The 20,379-nt window shown below is 33.9% G+C and overlaps 1 protein-coding gene across 1 annotated transcript; it reads left to right on the top strand.

Annotated features, from left to right (window-relative positions):
• The first annotated feature begins 13,925 nt into the window (after nucleotides 1-13,925).
• On the top strand, nucleotides 13,926-16,885 carry LOC129221907 (atypical protein kinase C-like). The gene is given in 2 exon segments (XM_054856283.1): nucleotides 13,926-15,118; nucleotides 15,120-16,885. Coding segments are annotated over 2 exon segments (1,833 nt in total). The 5' UTR covers nucleotides 13,926-14,188; the 3' UTR covers nucleotides 16,023-16,885.
• Nucleotides 16,886-20,379: the final 3,494 nt, after the last annotated feature.

Raw genomic sequence — 20,379 nt, 5'->3', positions numbered from 1 at the left:
TTTTTTTTTTTGAAAAAAAAGTGAAGTTCTGTAACTTGTGATTAGTCGAAGACTAGCTTACTTTTTTAACTGTCAATAATATTACGTTACTCTGACACCATCTACCTACAAACTACGATAGTCATTTCGCTTATTTATTTTTTTAATTTATGGTTATAATTATTGAAATTAAAAAAAAACGTGCCTTCGGTGTGCTGACTTAGATTTTCTATTTCAATAGGATAAGTATAACTTAAAAAAAGTTATTTTTTTAGGATGCCAATTAATTTGTCTATTAATTTAATCAGCATTTATTTATGTTTCATTTAAACAAATGTGCTGGCTTTAAATCATTTATAACTTCTTATTTGTTTGGCAAATGTACCAAATTACAATTAGTTAAACTTACCCGCTTTGGGACTCTCTGGTAGGGCAAAGCGGGATTTTCAAATGTTTGTAAAGTTTGATAATAATAAATAAATATTGGGATTGAAATAATACAAAAATCACTATTTATTTTGAAGAGCAAGAATTTTGCTAGGAAATAAAACCGAAATTGTTGTGATAAAAACTCAAAAACTAAAATTTTCGAGCGTTCTTCGAAAACGCTTTGGGCCACCTTCCCCTAATCTAGTCTAAGTTCTTCAAGAGAAGATATCAGACTTCATGGCAATAATTTTATCATTCCTGTCTTATATTAACAAAAAAGCGGTATGTTCAATACTCCTAGCAGCGAAGTGACGGCTCGTTTGGGGAGGTGCAGAGCTAAGTATTATTTTATTGTAGTTAAAGTTCAGCTGAAATCCGCATATTAATAATAGTGGTCCAGCACATCTTTTAATAGATGGATTATATTTCAAGATGTATGCTTATAACTATTACACTTGTTGATTTTATCCAATTTTCAGCAATTGAAAATCCAATAAAATTTTATCATGTACAGTGAAGTTGACAACCCTTGTAGGTTGATCACTTTTTTCAGGCACGGAATTAGCCCTTATCATATAAATCAACCTCTGTAAGTTAACCACCTATTTAAGTTGACCACTAAAGTAGTGCACCGCAAGTGGTCCACTTACACAGGTTTCACTGTATTACAATTTCAGAATTGAAACACATTCCTAAATGTTTATAAAGTGTATAAAATATCAGTTTTCTTTTTCAGGCAACACTGCAACTGAACTAATCAGCATTTTCATGAGAACCAATAAAATATCATTATGTTTAACTGTTGTGACTACACTAATTTTCATATCGTATTTTTTGATCATCTATCTAAAATCTGCTTCACCTAATTTCAAAATTTACTCAGAATCAAGTGTTGCTGGAAGGAGCGTTTACGATGTTCTAGTACATCCTCAAAGCTATCCCCTTGAATTCTTAAAAAATGATTTTATAAGTTCATCAAAATCGTATTCCAAAGATGAAGATGATTGGACTGAAGCAGTTGAAGGTTTTTCCTTCCACTCTGCCTTTTTATACAAAGAAAACCAAAGCTCGAATGAAGTTTCAATACGTATCATCGGATTTGGACCGGCGAAAGGATACAATAACACCAACATCTTTTGTTTGATGAGAAATAATGTGACAACATGGAAGGAGAAATTAAAAGTGACTTTTCTAAGTGGAAGTCAAAATATGTATACACCATATATTTTTACTTGTAAATTGCATAGAAAAGAAGAAGTTTTGCAAACGCAAATACTCACAAATCAAGTTGATCGTTCTTCTAATTGGTTAACGGTGCACGACAATCAAGACATTCTTCGACATGATGGAATAACAGTTTGTGTTCAGCCACTGCAAAATACGTTTTCAAGTCTGAACAACCTCGCCGAGTTCCTGGCTTTTTATGATGTCGTTGGTGCATCCGAGTTCATCTTTTACGATTGCTCAATGTCAGACGATGTGAAACGATATTTAAATTCCACGAGTCATTCTGGATTAAATATAACAGTTATTCCGTGGCATATTCCAAAAGAGCTTGAATCATCTGCGCAACAGTGTGGTCAAGTCGCAAGTATTCAACACTGCATTATTAGAAACCGCGGAAGAAGTCAATTTGTTTTATTCAGCAAAGTAAAAGAATTTCTAGTCCCCAGACAGCATTTTACTATGACTGAACTCATGGAAGATTTGAATTCCAAATCAAAGAAAAAAATTGGATGTTTCATGTTTCGAGAAGCTTTTTTCTGTGAGCAAAACAGTTCATCCAAAGAAAAAGCTTCCTTTAGTTTCTTAACAAGTGATGCAGTAAATAGAGAAGAGAAATTTTTCTCTGAAAAAAGGCCAAAAATTATAGTTCGACCAGAAGCTGTCACTGAAGCTTTTTATTTTATTCCAAAACTAGGAAGGAGTTGGAAATCAGGAAACGTGCCTTGGCAATTAGCTTATGTTCATCACTACAAACACTGTTCCCATCATAAGAAAGTTAAACTCATTGAAGACAGAACTGCTGAATCTTTCAAATACGACATGATCTTTTCAAAACCAATGAAAGTTTTTAAAAAACTATATCCATTATGATTTCAAAGCAAATAAAAAAATTCTTGAAGAATTTGAGGAAATCCTTTGTTAGTTACTGCTTGGTTTGTAAGAATATTACATTGAAAATTGTACTCTGGACACTGAACCATACAGACAGTACCAACAGAAAATAAGCTTGCGAAAGGATTTTTTTTTTTTTTTTTTTGGTTGTATGAGAGAAAGCGGTTTGGCTAGTGGAACGATCTAATTTTCAGCTAAGTGCACTTTGTTAAACACGTAATTTAATTTGGCGAAAAAGTTGCAAAACATAGAATCTTCACTGTTTTATCTTCGTTCGGACCGCCAATTTATGCCTTGCAGTTAACGGAGCGCGCACTCTAGCGTTTACCAACTCTATGACTTGGATCCGACCTGCGAGAAGAATATGCTTTGAAAATGATCACTTCTTTCCTTCGTCTTGATTTTCGCAGCGGCAAATTTCAATGTGTGAGTATTAAATGGTGGTGTTATTTCCGACTTACGGATCACATTTTTTAGAATGGTTATTAGAATATAGGTTTCTAACTTGATAAACTTAGAGGAAAATGCAGTTTGTTTATGTCTGTTAGTTTTCATTCATGCATAAGTTTCCTTCATTTTTATACCTTATTGATTGGATCCTGAGATTGTACTTCTCCTTTACGTTTCAGTAATAATAAAGTGTAAAAAATGTTTAATTCTAAAGGCTATTTTTTATAAGTTTGGTTTGCATTGAAAAGTATGAAATAAAATAATTAAAATGATTTCATGATTATATACAACACTCAAAAATTACATTTAATCTTAATAATATCGTTCGATGAAAATTTCATGTCATTTGGCAAGTGTTCTTGACATCGATCTCACAATACCAAAGGTAAACACACCAGTAGTGGCCAGTGCTTCAGTAGTGGCGACTTCAAGGTTAAAAAACGCACTAGTAGTAACCACAGTGAAGTATATTTTTAAACTGTGGGTCTACAATTTTAATTACGTCTTCTGAAACTCAATGAGCGCATTATAGCCTAATTCTTCCTTAATCGTCCCATATTCTAAAAATGCCAGATTTTCAATTTGTTCAATTTTTTTTATCCATTTTTTCCAAGCCTCAAATTTGATCCAGTAGTGACCGCTCCAAAACCTGAAAATTTCAGTAGTGGCCATTTGACATTCTCCCATCTGAAGAATTTACATTACTTATTTTAAATTCAAATAACTGATGAATAAAATTGGTACAATATGATAGTTACATTAAGTACCAATATATTAATCACATTATTATTGTTCATTTCTTTCTTCAAAGTAATATACATAAGTAACATTGAAGTGGCCACCACCGAGGCACTGGCCACTACTGGTGTGTTTGCCTTATTTTATTACTTTATTGTAAGAAATTAAAATAGTTTTACAATAGTGAAAATTTTCGATTTTTAGGTTTTAATATAAATTATATTTTTTATTATTAAATGTACCTAAAAATGCCAATGACGCACCTCGAATCGACCGGAACCTCGGACTTTTGGGACCACTTTTTGTGGTACTTTGTCAATATTTTCATTTAGTAACCAGCTTCAACCATTCTACTCACTTTTAATTTAAATTCCTGTTTCCGGTTCTACAACTTGTTCAAACATCAATATTCAAAAGTTAGCAATGTTAGTAAAGCAATGTTATCTAAAATTATAAACGTCGAGGAAACAAAATTGTAGGACCAAATAACGGACCCAATAATCTTCTCCAAATCTAAAAGATTACTTTTTAATTACTGTAGACGCGGGCTACTTTGGCCCAGATTTTTATTTTTTCTCATTCTTTTCTCAATAAATTTGTAACTATTCTTATTTCCAAGCTGTGAAAACTTGTTTTACACATCTAGAAAGTCTCTTGATTTAATTTTTGAATATGAATCAATTTATTTCCAAGTATTTTTACCCTTTATTAGTGTTTTTAATTTGGGCCAATGTTGCCCTTGCGTTTGAGGTACTTTGGCCCAAAGTGGTTTTTGTGTATTTAAAACCGATGTAGAACTAACTAGAGTCAAAGAAATGCATTTGTTAATACGAAAAACTATTTATTGGAATGAAAAATGCATTTTGAAGAAGTTTGAGTCACACATATTTGTTTTAATTATTATTATTTTTAAATATGTATCTGCCCCAAACATTTTGGTGCATTCCATGCTCTCAATATTCGCTCCTTCTGCTCTCGCATCAACAGCTATCTTTGGAAACATTACCTCATTCCATTCTACAATAATAAAATTCCATAAACTTTCCAACAAATTTAACGATATTTGTAATATGTAGTTGCAACTGGGTAAACCTTTTTCTAAGCCTCCTGCAACTTTTAATTTCTCTTCATCTTCCATAATGAATGCCATGTGACTGAACCCTGATGAATTGAATCTGTAATCTCTCGATTTATCCGTTGTTAAGAATTCCAGGTTTTTTTTCTAGTGTTTTTCCTGTTTAGAGTCTTAGTTTTAGCTATTCTTTACTTTTCCAAATCTCTCTGGATTTTTTCAAGTTTTTATGCTGGATCAAAGTAGGTCGTAATTTTTAGGTAAAGAGATATGTTGTCATTTTCAATTAAAAAAAAAAAAAAAAAAAAAACCCTCAACAGAAATGAGAAGTACAACTATACTACGGCATAGAGTATTAAATAGTGCTCAAAAATAGGTGCTTTAAAAACTCTTAGCTAATGTAGAACTGCTTCCTCATATAGAAGTTTGAAAGGTTATGAAGGCACATGTTAGCATAAGGAGTGCCGAAATGGGAAGATTGGGCCCCGGGAGCTTCGGGCGCCTCAGATTGGGCGCCGGGAGCTTTGGGAGACTCAGATTGGGCGCCGGGAACTTTGGGCGCCGAGCACTTTGGGCGCTGGGGGACATTTGGAACAATGTGCTCGGCTCCCAATGTTCCCGGCGCCCAATCTTCCTAGACCGAGAATAGGGGATTCGGGATTTCTCCATCGTAATTTTGCGAAATTGTTTATGTCCTAAGGAACCCGTTTTAATTTATTTCTGCTGTTTAAACAAAAGGGTGGGGCTGGGGGGGGGGCTCTTTTGGGATTTTTCAAAATTGAAGTCTTAGAGGCTCAATTTCAAGCTTTATTTGGCAAGACTGGGAAAGGGGGTTGATAGGGGACAGGAATGAAGATATTCCTCGAAATTTTTACGATCTTTTTTTAGAAAGATCCAAGGGGGGGGGGGGTTAAAAGTTCTTTAGGTGGCGCTTAGTCACCTATTTTCTACGCCAATTGACAGTAACAACAGTGAAGTAATTAATTTTAGTAAATGAATGATTAAATGTGTTTAAAAAAGGTTTTTTTTTTTTTTTTGTACTTTCAGGAAAGTATTGTGGCATATTTTTTCTAAAAATATTATTATCAGACACAATTAGAGGTAAACCAGACCCATGTGCACCGATAGAACCAAATATGGGGAGAGGGTTGGGGTTCACTTGCTTGCAAATCGCGAAAAAAAAAAATTTTTTTTCATCATTTTTTTTCCTCGTTTATTTTTAACTAGCTGCACTGCCCAGCTTTTTGCACGGTCTACCTCGAAAAAAAAAAGTTTTGTTAAGTGACGCGTGTTTAACAATCATGCTTCAATTAGAGAAAAAAAAATACTACAAAACTTCCCGTCAAAATACATTCGCAACTCCAACGAACTATAGGGGGCACTGCAGTCACTGTCTAATGGCCGACTTAAAAACTAAAACAAACGCATGTGGTAACGAAGAAAATGCTAAAAGTGTTGTGATTTTTGTTCGTATGCATGATATTTTTCGCTTTATTCTTTTTAAATTAATTTTCAAAGTCTTGTGGATATTCTGGCCCACGTAGAAAGAAATGAGAATTCAAGAAGCATTACTAAACGTCAAAGATTAATGCAAACTACGTAGTCCGTAGTTCTAAGCAGCTATTTCCACGATGTTGAATTCGATATTTATCAATTCTTGATAAAACTAAATAATAATTGTGGCCTGACAAGAACAACAATTAATGCTAGAAAATTCAATATGACATTACAAATTATTATCGAAAGAAGATGATACTTCTTTGCCTTGCTTGGCTAGCGCTTATTGTTTTGCATTTGTTGCTGAGTTATTTCTCTCGAATTCCCGAATCGGTTAATTTAAAATTTTTCTGTTTCGATTTTTCTAATTTCTGAGTTACGATTTAATTATGTCAAGTTATGCAAATCATCTACAGAATTCTTACGGATATGTGGTGGTAGTTTTCTTTTCAGTTGATTGACCATTATTTCTTTTTACTTATCGAATTCTGTAATCTTACTACCATTTTATTCCACTCATAATAAAAATTAAAAATGGTTTAACTAAAAACGCGAAATCTCGCCAAGACTACTTTACTCGCACAATACTAAAACTATAACCCTAAACAAATTTGGCGAAACCTTTCAACTGAGAATAAAAGGAATAAAGTAAATTCTTTCTCGGTGAAACATTTTTCATTTTGTTCTACGATAATATATTCAAGAAAATATTTTGCATACCGTCCATTCCAACTAAATGCTGCTGTAAAAAATGGTTAGTTAAATTAATTTAAGATTAAAAAAAACTCATATTCTTACAAATTCGTACAAAATAATAAAAATTTTTACCTTGTATAACGTTATCCAAGTTTTTTAATCCAGTTTTCGCTTTCACCCATTTTCATCAACTCATATTTTAGAAGGAAATAAGGAAAACTAACATTATTTTGAGAAGCTCGAGAATACTACTAAGGGACGAATTAATTTCTGTAGCTGAAAGCAAACTAAGACTCATCGATTGCGTTAATAAATACTCAGAATAAACTGTCTGTGTTTACGTCAACAGACACACGTGGAACGCAACGTGGCAATGTTTTAGTTTCATCGGCAGTTTTGTAAATCACCACAAGGTAGCGTATTCTAGCGCTGGAGTTCCGAATTCTCAAAGAAAGAAAACGGCAAATCAAAAGTTCCCGAAAAAACTAAACGCAACCCCCAGAAATACAACTAAAGTCCTTAAAAAAAAAAAAAGAAAAGAAAGAAGAAAAAAAAAAAGAAAGATAAGTCGCCAAATAATAATCAAAAGGGGAAAATTTTACCTCAAAACAAAAACAAAATTTTACTAAGCAACAGAGGAAAAAAAAAAGTGGCCTGTTTCAGCACGCTTCGCAGTGCTTTTTAATTTTTTTCTGGTGATTTTACAGCTTTTTTTTTTGAAAGTCGAAGGAAATGAGGGAACTCTTTGGGTGTTTTTCGCGGACTTTAGAATGAGACCTGAATCAAAAAGAAATAGGATAATTATTTTGGGTGGAAAGGACCATTTAATGCCATTTTCCGGCTTTAAAATTAGAATTCGAACGGTTCAGTCCTTTTTTGGCGTTTGAAAACCCCCCTACGTTCTTTCTCGGGTGCCCAAGTACCTTCCTGCCAAATTTGGTCGAGATCCGACGTAAACTGGATTTGTATAGAAAACATACACACATATACTACGTATATACACACATAATCTTTATTTTATTTACATAGATTTATTTATTTACTTTAAAGCGAATAAACCAAACCCAGTGGAACGACAGTCCATGAGGGCTCAGGACTAATGTACCAATCTCAGTTTTCCTGACTATGGGCTGTTGGGTGCAAGAGCACAGGGGCAGATTTACATTCTATTCAAGGGGGTGGCGGTTGAAAACCGTGAAACCCATCCCCCTGCCCCCGACCGACATGTAGAGGGGTAAGGAGTCAATGCCCTCGCCCCTTATCCTGTCTTTTAAATATTAATCGCCTCTAACGAATTTTCACCTCCTTGTAGTGTCAAATCGCTCTTTTGGGGCTGATCCCCACCAGAGGGTTGGAAATAACTGTTCTAAATTATAGTAATGTCTTTAATACCAGTATAGTGTAGTCCTGGAAGAAAAAGGTTAAAAAACACATATAAAAATGTAAAAATTATCAAAAATCGAAAAAAGCGGAAGAGGCGAGCTTAGGTTCAAATTAAAAAGTGGGTAACGCTGTCCATCCTCGACTACACTAACTTTCTAAAATTAATTTAAAGCAAATTTGTGAAATGTACTTGATTAAAATTAGTAGCGATTGCTAGTAATTCTTTCAATTCTATATCATTGGTTTCAGAAAATGACGGTCACGGAGGGGGCGGTCGTCCCCACCTTCGCCTAGTAAATCCGCCATTGCAAGAGCAGATATTCCGGTTAGGTGGTCAGCCTATAACGTGGGACCCCCAGTGTTTAGTTTCCAAGCACGCTTGGCACTCATTTTATCAACCAACTGAAGGGATGAATGGCTGAGTCGACAAAGCTCAACCCGGAATCGAACCCGGACCTGTGGCGTGAAAGCGCTAAGCGTTAGAGCCACTGGGCTTCTTTAAAGCGAATAGTGAGTTGTATTTTTATGTGCTCGGCGCCCAAAGCTCCCGGCACCCAAAGTGCTCGGCGCCCAAAGTTCCCGGCGCCCAAAATGCTCGGCGCCCAATCGACGGCGCCCAATCTTCCTAGACCGAGGAGTGCAGAACCACTAGTGTTGCTTCTTAAGCAGAGTTATACAACTGCTTCGTATACATAATTGAGTGCTTGGGAATGCTCTCTAGTGGAATCTGTCAAAATATGGTAAAAAAATTGCGCCGTGATGGTTGACAGAGGACGTTGTACCTTTTTATCCATTTGGGCCAAAGAAGGACCCCCTTAGGCCAAAGTAGCCCGCGTTTGTGGTACCGTAAAATGGTACAACTTCGTGCCAAGGGGGCAACAATGGGCCACTGTTGCCATGGTGATAATTTAGTGGCCTCTTTTTCGAACTTACTATGTAGCTCCAAAGAAAAAATTACCTAGTAGTGTAACCATTTAGGTAGTTAAAGACGCTTTATCCGAGTTTGCCATTATTTTTGTATACCTTAGATAACTTAGGCGTTTACTTCCATCTATAAGTTATTTTTTGCGCATCGGAAGTGTTCCTGATTCGGAACATCGCGTTTCCGAAGCATTATTCCGAGAGCGAATCGAGAGCTTACTCTACGAACGCACCAGAATTCCCGACGCTCTATTTTTGAGACGTCTGCGTTAGACAGAATTTCCCGGCGTCCAAAGTGCTCGGCATAGGCGGATTTAGGACTGAGTTCCTGGGGGGGGGGGGCAGGATTTTTTTTTTTTTTTTTTGAGCAATATTAGTTGCAATCAAGACTGGATTTATAATATAGACTTAATACGGTAGAAGACCGTTATAAAGCACACCTTGGGACCAGAGCTTTTGCGTTATATAGGTTTTGGCATTATATAGGTCATTTCACACATTTTGAAACTAATATTCGGAATATATATATATATATATATATATATATATATATATATATATATATATATATATATATATATATATATATATATATATATATATATATATATATATATATATATATATATATATATATATATATATATATATATATATATATATATATATATATACAGTAAAACCTGTAAAGTTGACCACCTGTCTATGTTGACCGCTTTTGTCAGGAACAGAATTAGTCCTATCTCATATAATGAAGGAAAACCTCTGTAACTTGACCACCTGTCTATCCTGACCACTAATGTTCGCCAAATTTGGTTTGGAGTATTGTAAAAAACCCTTTGTAAGTTGACCACTTGGTTTATTTTTTTAACTCTCTTCAGCAAATTATTTTATTTTATTATTTATTTATTTTTCATTATTATTATTTTTTTTTCATAGCTTTCCTAGAATGTTTTCAATGCTTTGATGACAGAACAGCATTTTAATAACTAAACAGCATAAAGTTTAATTCTGCTCTTTATTCTTCAAACTTGTTTTTCATTTGTTGTTCTATTTGAGATAGCTTTTTGTACTCTGTTCAATGAAAATAAGTGTCAGTAGAAAAGTTCTAAGTCTTTTCTTTCAGTTGCAATATGTTGTGGCAACACAGGAATTCTGCTAAAAAGAGCAGGCCCGGATCTATACATTTTGAGCCCCCTGCAACAAAATATGTAGTGCCTCTGCCCAGTGGCCAGCAGTGTCTATTTGTAAAGCAAATAAGCTTTAGTGCTAGTTTTTTTTTTCTTTTTTTTTTTTCAATTTTTAGGGCCGTTAGCCCCTTTAAGGACGCTGGCTCCTCGCACTGCAGGTACGCAGATCTGAGCCTGCTAATAAGTAATGAGTAAAGTTACATGTTTTTGGAGCAAGGGATTAAGAGATAGGACATTTTAATTTTGCCTTTATGAACTGGGAGAGTCGAGCTTGTTGCTGTTTTTGCTATAAGTTTTACATAAAAAGGCTGCAAAAAGAAAGTTAGTGGAACATGAGATTAATAAAAAGTACGAAATATTAAAAATAATTGAAAAGGAAGAAAGACAGAGAAAATTAGCTCACACATATGGAATTTCTAAAACTAGTGTCTAATATAGTTAAAAACAAGGGGAAAATAACAAAAGTATTTGAATAGTATTTTTAATTATTGTTTTACTTTCAATAATGTTAAACAATGAAAGTGGAGTTGAACAGAAAGAGTAAGGGTGAATTCCTCAAAGAAAATGAATACATGGTGCAAGAAATGACAATATATATATATATATATATATATATATATATATATATATATATATATATATATATATATATATATATATATATATATATATATATATATATATATAAGCACCAATATTACAATTTGTCATTCACAAGTAAATATGTTTCACAATCATAAGAAAGTGAATTATCCTGCATTTCTGCTAGCTTCATGGTTTGCATAACAGCTGCATATTTTCAAGAGCCATCTGATACTTTCTTTTTACTGTAAACACTTATTTTTATTTTAAAACTTTGAATTAAGATGGAAAGATGAAATACTGTTTTCAAATTTAATTTGCCTAACAATTTTTATGTTTTCAAGACAAAACAGAGGAAGGTTTTTTAATTTCAAAACCTATTGTTTAATTCTGAAAAGTAGTGCGGTTTTATAGAGAATTGCGTTATATAGGTTGGCGTTATAACGGTCTTCTACTGTATGGCACTAAGCTGTTTCAGCTTTTTGGTATGTTTTGTAGACCCGGACAACTTTTCTGTCAGTGGCAAAAAAGGCCAAAGTGCCCCCCCTCCTCCCCAGTATGTTTTATACATATGATTCATGATGGGAAATGGTGTCCCTTTTAAGCAGGGAATATATACCCAATTAGATATACCAAGTAGAATATGCCAATAGAATATACCCAACTTTAGAATGTCCCGGGGTTTCTCCCCCGTAGGAAGTTTTGCAAAATAGATATAAATTTCTGCATTTTGAAGCCTTCTGCAATTCGATGAATTGCACAAAGATCTCTGAAAAAAAATAGCAAAATACTCTTTTGCCAATTACGATAATACGTAATACAAATCAGTGGCAGCAGTCCTCAGAGAGAAAAAGCGAGGGAGAAGATAAGATAATGTTTTGTTATTTGTTTACACCGGGCTGTTTAAATTCAATTAGTTTTTTGGTCAAGCCTTTAACCCTCCCACAAATACAACAAGGAATTAAATACAAAATGATCAATAGTAAAAAATGCTTTAAAAAAATTGTGTACAGATTTAGAAAATAGATAACAGGAGAGTACCATGATGCCCATTTGGACAATGCGTAATTTATACACTTGATAAGAAATTAAATTGAAGCACCCTTTGCTTAGGAATTTCAAAGACTCATCTAATCCGTTTCAAGGATTTGAGAACAATTAAAATTATTTAATTACAAGCAGTGCAGAAAAGGAATAGAGGTGGTGTGTTTTTTTTCCCTGTGCTGAACAGATTAACAATATGCAGTAGAAGTAAGATAGAAGCAAGCAATATAAAAGAATTTCCAAAATACTGCACTGCATTTGGGATTAAATAAACAGCAAGATGTGAAACATGTGAATCACAAAAATTTATCTCAAGTACTATGTTACAAAAACGTGAGAACCATGATTTTTACATTTTTGATGCAGGATGAGGCAAGGAACTGAATGTTCATGAACATATTTCGGCATTTATTCCTCTACGGTCTATCCCGTCCCATTTGTTATAAATGTTTAAATTTATGGTTTGTATCCGTACTTTTCCAAAATTTTCAAGGTTTTCAAGCACTTTAAAATGAAATTTATTTTTTCAAGTCCTTCCCTTTTTTTTTTTTTTTTTTGATAAGGAACAAATCATGAAATTTTCTGGAGTTGGAGGCCTTTTACAAAGCGGGTGTCCTAAGCTACATAGCTTGTTTAGTTTATAGGAAAATCCGTTTTTTTTAAATCTTTGTTCCAGTTTCTAATTTGTTGAAATAATCCTTGATTATTTTAAGTATTGAAGCTGAATACATAGCTCGTTCATTCGATATTTTCACTTATATACTTGCCTAATAGCTTTCAGTTCAAAGTAGTCGTTTTCAACACATTTCAGCATCCCAGTGACCGCTTTACTACTTGTAATATATTGTATGGATTCCCCCCCCCCCCAGAAAAGGACAGTCACTATTCTCTTCATTTTCATTTCTGAGCTATTCAAAAAAGAAACGAGTTGCGACAAGACCCTACTCATTAGAGTTATTGTTTCTAGAAATGGCTCCCCCCCCAAGCATGTCCCTCCTCCTGGGTGGTTATGTGTGTATAGTTGTGTATGTGCAGGCTTAAGAGTGTGCACGTAGGCCTGTGTATGTGTGTAAAGGCGCTCACGCGTTGGCGAGTGTGAATGAGCATGCCTGTGAAGGACATGGACGCTACCACCCAGCAGAAGTGGATTCCGGGGGACAGTGCTCAGGAACAGAGCAGCCGTGCCGCCGCCGCGCCGGTGGGCGGTGGTGCTGCTGGTCCAAGCTGAAAAATAATCCCAACGACAAGGACTGTCAAATGAGAACAATAAGCAATCGTGATTGCTCAAAAAAAAATCATGATTTTTTTCTTTTAAGATTTTGGAAGGTTTATTGTTACTATGTATTAACTCCTCCCAAGACTGGGGGGGGGGCATTTCCCCCCTCCGCCACCCCCCATAAATCCGCCCATGGTGCTCGGCACCCAATCTTCCCATTTCGAACCCCGGGGGTGCGCGGACCACAGTTTGGGAAACTCTGCTATACTGCACTGTCCAGTCATCACCGCAACGGTGGTGGTCCAGTACGATCGAATAGATCTAAACTGCAAAAAAATATGTCCGTGTTTGATCATGTAAGATGTCTTGTTTTAAAAATTGCCACTCCCTGCCCAGGGTTCAACCGTTTAAACTAAACGGTACAACCACTTTTTCACGTCAAAACAAAATAGGAAACGCTGCTGTCCACGTAACTTTTTTTTTTTTTTTGTCTCGAATCGAGCTCGGCCATTGAATCCAGTTGCCTTTTTCTTCTTTGCTTTTTGTACAATGTAGTTGGCAACATTTGTTTCCCGACGTGCAACAGGATTTTTTTTTTGTTGGGTGTGCTTTGCTTGTGAAAGCTCGTACGAAAAGCTTGGTGGGCGGCTTCTTTTATTTTCTGAATAAATATAAATATACTGCTTCCTATGTTCTAAATAGAATATATCTAAGTAATGTGTAACTAGTTTGTCATCTCTAAAGGATTAACTCCCTTTCCCAAATGTTTGACATGTGCATATCCGTTGTTCGCTTGTGACATCGCAGTCGGATATAATTTAAAAAATTTACAGAAGTTAATAATAATTCTGAAAAATATTTACAGCTTGAAAAATGTCGGATTATTCCTTTTCTGATATAAGGATTCGAACGGTGTATGGTGGTGAAGTTATGATTACTTATATACCGCCAAACATTTCGCTTGATGACTTTTACAAAGAAATGAGAGACATTTGTAAGTTCAACAGTGATTCGAACTTCACCGTGAAATGGGTGGACGAAGAAGGAGATCCATGTGTTATTTCTTCGCAAGCCGAGTTAGATGAAGCTGTGAGGTTATACGAATTAAACAAGGACTCTGATTTAACGATTCATGTATTCCGTGGTATCCCACCCGTCCCTGGAATGTGTTGTCCAGGAGAAGACAGAAACATATACCGCCGAGGAGCAAGACGATGGCGTAAACTGTACAAAGTGAATGGTCATATTTTCCAACCAAAAAGATTCAACCGCCGAGCTTTTTGTGCCTTCTGTGCTGATCGGATTTGGGGTTTGGGGAGACAGGGCTTTAAATGTATTAAATGCAAGCTTATGATTCACAAGAAATGCCACAAACTTGTAAAAATTTCTTGTACTAATACTCCTGGTGAAATAAATTTACAGTTGGATTTCAGTGCCAATGCTGCTGGTTCGGTTAGTTCACGAGATCAGACCTTAGTAAATGGTGATATTAATAAGAGCGCACAGCAATCGAAATCTGGAACGCCGATTGTGAGAAAACGTCAATCTGAAATGCAAGAAATTATTGATCAAACTGAGCAAGTATATATTCAGGATATTGATCAAGCTACAAAAGATCTAGGACATACAGAATCATGGCAGTATACCTTGGATGACTTTGAGCTTTTACGTGTCATTGGCCGTGGCTCGTATGCAAAAGTTCTTATGGTAGAACTGAAGAAAACTGGCAGAATTTATGCAATGAAGGTAATAAAGAAAGAATTGGTCAGTGATGAAGAAGATATTGATTGGGTTCAGACAGAAAAAACACGTTTTTGAGACTGCTTCTAACTATCCATTTCTTGTTGGGCTGCATTCTTGTTTTCAAACACCAAGCCGTCTCTTTTTTGTTATTGAGTTTGTACGAGGAGGTGATCTTATGTTTCACATGCAAAGGCAAAGGCGTCTTCCGGAAGAACATGCAAGGTTTTATGCTGCAGAAATCTCTTTAGCCCTCAACTTTTTACATGAGAGGGGTGTAATATATCGTGATTTAAAACTAGATAATGTCTTATTAGATCAAGATGGGCACATCAAGCTTACAGATTACGGCATGTGCAAGGAAGGTATCCGTCCTGGAGAAACAACGGGTACTTTTTGTGGGACACCTAATTATATTGCTCCAGAAATCTTACGTGGTGAGGAATATGACTTTGCTGTTGATTGGTGGGCACTTGGGGTTTTGTTGTATGAAATGCTTGCAGGACGTTCACCCTTTGACATTGTTGGTGCTGCAGAGAATCCTGATCAAAATACCGAGGACTTCCTTTTTCAAGTTATTTTGGATAAAACCATTAGGATACCTAGATCAATATCCGTGAAAGCACAATCGGTCTTGAAAGGTTTACTCAACAAAAATCCGGCGGAGCGTCTTGGAACTGCGCGTGGTGGATCGACACAATCTGGTTTTGGGGATATAACTTCTCATCCCTTTTTTAAAAGCATTGATTGGCAGTTGTTAGAAAGCAAGCAAGTCTCACCTCCTTATACTCCTAAGATTGAGACTGATCGAGATCTGCAATTTTTTGATCCTCAGTTTACTAATGAGCCGACAGTTCTGACTCCAGACGATATGAAAGAAATTGAGAAAATTGACCAATCAGAATTCGAAGGATTTGAATACGTAAATCCTTTATTAAGTTTAATGTCAATGGAAGATTGTGTTTAGCTTAAGTACAAACTTCATTAAAATACCGGACTTAAGTCAATATATTGTATAGTATGTTTTTCCTCTGATGGGAACAGAGCCTAAATAATTTGCCAGTGAAGCTCTTTCAAAGAATTTATTTTTATATTGAACTGTACTGTTTAGATTAGTTGAGTTGAACTTTGAGTAAGAATTTTCAAACATATGTCTTAGTATTGGCAATATTTTGTGCAAATTTAGTTTTCGTGTACAGAAAATAATAGTAGTTGCCTTTGTACAAGTCCTGTATTAAGAACATGTTTTGAACTAATTTTATAATTTTATGCAAGTGTTTTAAGGTTATAATGTGTAGTGTAAAGAATATTATAAAGTTTTTTTTTGCAGCTAATTTTTTGCATTTATTTCATAAATTCCATGCTTGTGTTTTAAATATATTTCTGTTGTGGGGTTTTTTACTGCATATTATTATTTATATAAGTAGAAAGATTTAGTTGAATGTACATATTGTATGCATTATGTTTAGGAGGGGTTAATCTACTTCTTATCTTGTTTACTTTTGAAATGCAATTCTAACTCTGGATTACTGCATCGTTTCAATTTTTCCAAACAAAACTGGAAATAGCAGTCATTCCATATTTTGAACCCATTCTGTAGTCATTGTTATGCTAATTACTTTTTTTTTAATTGAAATGTTTATTAAGAAACTTCTTTTAAGCTCTTGTTAATTAAAAAATAACTACATTTGTTATCCCATAGGATTATTAACATAATTTGAAAAATGTATGTAGTTGAGAAAATTCAAATCATTTGAATTTTTATGCTGCATTTGAAATATGAAATAAGTATTATTTGTTAAAAATATGTTTAGCTAGGGATATTTTATGTGTATTAAATACATTCCATTTACTTTGTTAGTTTTATTTAATATTTACATTGATGTGACCAAAATTTACAAACTAAAAATCAGGATATATCACTGACACAGGGGAAAGGGGCGGTGCCGTTGCAACAGAAAGCCCTAGCACTGAAATATGACGTTTTTACTCAATCGAGGCGACTTGATTATGTTGGTGCTTATTATTGCAGGGGTCTGTCCAGGATTTTTCACAGGGTCCGTTTTTTGTGAAAAATCAAATAATTTTGTGAAAAATGAATTAATTTTGTGAAAAATCAAAAAATTTCGCAAAAAAAAATTTTTTTTTTTTGTTAAAACAAAATTTTAAAATTTAGAGATGGCAAAAACTGCATCAATTAAACTTAAAGTTGAGTGTTTTCCTCTTCTACGTCGAGAAAATCATTCTGGGTTTTTTTTCTGATATTTGTTGGGGGGGGGGGGCATCGCTCTTTCAAGTATCAATATTTATCTACCATTCTACATTTCAATATTTATCTACCATTCTACATTATGTTAAATTATACTAGATATATTTCTGTACAGTACTTAAAATAATTGTAACAAAAATATAACTAAATAAAATAAAATTCAGAATAGGGTTCAGCATTCAACTCTTAAAAAGCACAGAATTTCGTTTAAAACTTATAAATTCCGTGATTTTAACAAAAATAAAAAGATATTTCAATTGTTTACCTCTTAACAAAGCGTAATAGTCATTAAAAATTCGAAAAATCGGATTCCCATAGCGGATGCAAAGAGATCGCAATTCTCAAAGTGAAGGCATCAAAAATATAAAAACAGCTTGTAAAAGAAATATTTTTGATAAAAATTTTTTAAAATTGCATTTTAGAGTCCTATGATAAACATATCATTAATATCTGTGGACACAGTTGACCCAAAAAATAAAATAAAATAAACCATCTATTTAGCATTTTAATTTTTGACTCATAACAGAAAATGGAATTTTGCTTTAAAAACTTGAAATGAGAGTTCTAACAGAAATAAAGAGACTTTTCATTTATTTGAATCCTAATAAAGCGAAGTTAGCTTGAAAAAAGAACAAAAAATGATTCTCATATCGGATGTTAAAAGATTGCATTTTTCAAAATGTAGACATCTAAAGAAAAAAAAACGGTAACTAAAAGAGTTTATTTAAAGTTAATCATCCTTGTTAGCATTGAAAAATCAAAACCCATATAATTTTCTCCCAAAATAACAATTAAACATCGCACCGCACCGTAAAAACGCAAATATTGACAAGCCGACAAAATGATGAGAATATTTTCTAATCAAGTCATTATAAAGGTTCAACGCCAGACGCTAAGTGGTGATAATTTTGAAGTTGGTAACACTATCTGAAGCAATCATATTTTTTCCTTACCCTTACTATCCCTTTGCAGTTCTAAGTTCATTTCGTAGATATTATTATTGTTTATTAAATCATGAGAGGAGAAAAGTGCTTACCAATGACTTTTCAGAAAAGTTTACAAAAACACCGCTGCTAATTAGCTGTGATAAAACAAACAACCATTATATTTATTTGGCAGTAGCAATTATTTATCGCGTGCAAGAGCATTCCAAGAGTGTCTATTTTTTTTTTTTTTTCAAAATTAGCCAATTTTGTATAAGCTGATCCCTCTAATTTGACTTAAAAAAAGGTTCCAAAAATTATCGGTTTATACACAGAAATATGCGTTATTTTGCTTTCAGATTTGCTCTTTCAATAAACAATTTGACAGATCCGATCTTGTTTATCGGAATTTTGTGAAGGGTCCGTTTTGTTTGATCGGGATTTTGTGAAAGGTCCGTTTTGTTTGACCGGGATTTTGTGCAAGTCCGTTTTGGTTGATCGGATTTTTGTGAAGGGTCCGTTAACGGACCCAAATATCCTCTGGCCAGACCCCTGTATTGGCATGTTTTGATTAAACTTTTCATTGAGAAAGAAGTTGATTTTATTGAATTGAAAGAAGACTATTTATCACTGAAACTCTGCAATATCATTTTTTTAACTTATTTATTTATGATGGAAAGATTTTAAGGCAACTACAGATACAAAAGAACTGGATTAAGGATATAATAAGCAAGTGGAAAAAGATGCAAAAAAATAACACAATAAAAAAGCAACAGTAGCAAAAGTCTATGAATCCAAAAGGTCCTTGACCTCCCAGTATCAATCCACAAGAGAGTGTTTGGAATGAGCAAGACAAATGATGAGATGGTCAGCATTCATGATCTGTCAGGGTTGGCAAAAACCCGGGTTTTTTTTAAAAAAGCCCATGGACCCAGGGTTTTTTGGGTTTTTTTAAATAAAACCCAAAAAAACCCAACTAAAGTTGGGTTTTTTAAAAGAAATGTGTTTTTTTTTTGTCTTTTTTTAGGGGAAATGTGGGGTACTTGTAGCATATTGTAGCATAAGTATATGGACAAAGTGCAAAAATTTTCTTTGGGTAAAAAGCTGGAAAACTAGTTAAAATTCAGAGTTTTCTGAAAAAAAGTATAAAAGACGAAAAATCCCAAGAATGTTAAAGTTTCAGATTTTTTTATTTTCATTATTACCAACAGATAAGGCAAAGTTACTTCTCGAGTGATAAAATCTATTGTTCGTTTTTAATTACATTTTTTTTTTTGCATTTTACTTTATAGTATTTCATTTTGTTATGCAAAACTACTGTAGAACCTCAATTGGTTTTTAAATCCCTTTTTACTGAATTCCAGCTTAATCAAGACATTTCTTTGAATTTTATGTTGCCTGTTTTTCTATTTCTGTGTACAGGGTAAGAAATATTAACCTTTTTTGTAAAATAATGAAAATATTGTACCTGTTCTGTTTTCTGTCGACCGTTTGAAAAATCTGTTTATTTCTAAAAAAATTACCTTGTGTTTATTCGAGATTTGTGACATGTTGGTTAGCAGAAAATAATTTACATGAAAGCCTTTTAACTAGATTAGTTTCCTCTTTACAATCTACAAATATTGAGAAAATCAGACGTGACAGAACATGGTCAAGATAATTCGAGTTATGTATTGACCAATTAAAGAAAAAAGTTAAATACATTTATTTAAAATCTTTGAAGTATATTTTTAATGCCATTAAGAGTTAAGAAATACTATTAAAGCTCAAAATTCATTTTTTTTGTTCATTGTCTGTGGTGAAGAACAAATAAAAAAGAAGTTTAAATTGTGAAAGTATTTAAATTAATTTTTAAAAAACTTCTCACAAAATTTTAAAAAACCCAAAAGTGGGCTAAATAATGGGTTTTTTAAATGGGTTTTTTCACAAAAAAACCATTGGGTCCAACCCAATTGGGTCCAATTCGGCCAACCCTGTGATCTGTCCCAGATCACAAAGACTGCAAGAAAATACTTTAAAGTTTTCTATACATATTAATATATGGATATTCATAATAATGTTTAGAGGAATGTTTGTTTATATAGCAGATAAGTAGAAGTTAGGGGCAGATTTCCCAGAGTTTTTCATCTTAA

This window comes from Uloborus diversus, chromosome 5 (assembly GCF_026930045.1).
Source record: "Uloborus diversus isolate 005 chromosome 5, Udiv.v.3.1, whole genome shotgun sequence".
Lineage (NCBI taxonomy): Eukaryota > Metazoa > Arthropoda > Arachnida > Araneae > Uloboridae > Uloborus > Uloborus diversus.
The sequence above is the reverse complement of the archived record's forward strand: the minus strand, read 5'-3'. Positions and strand labels throughout refer to the sequence as shown.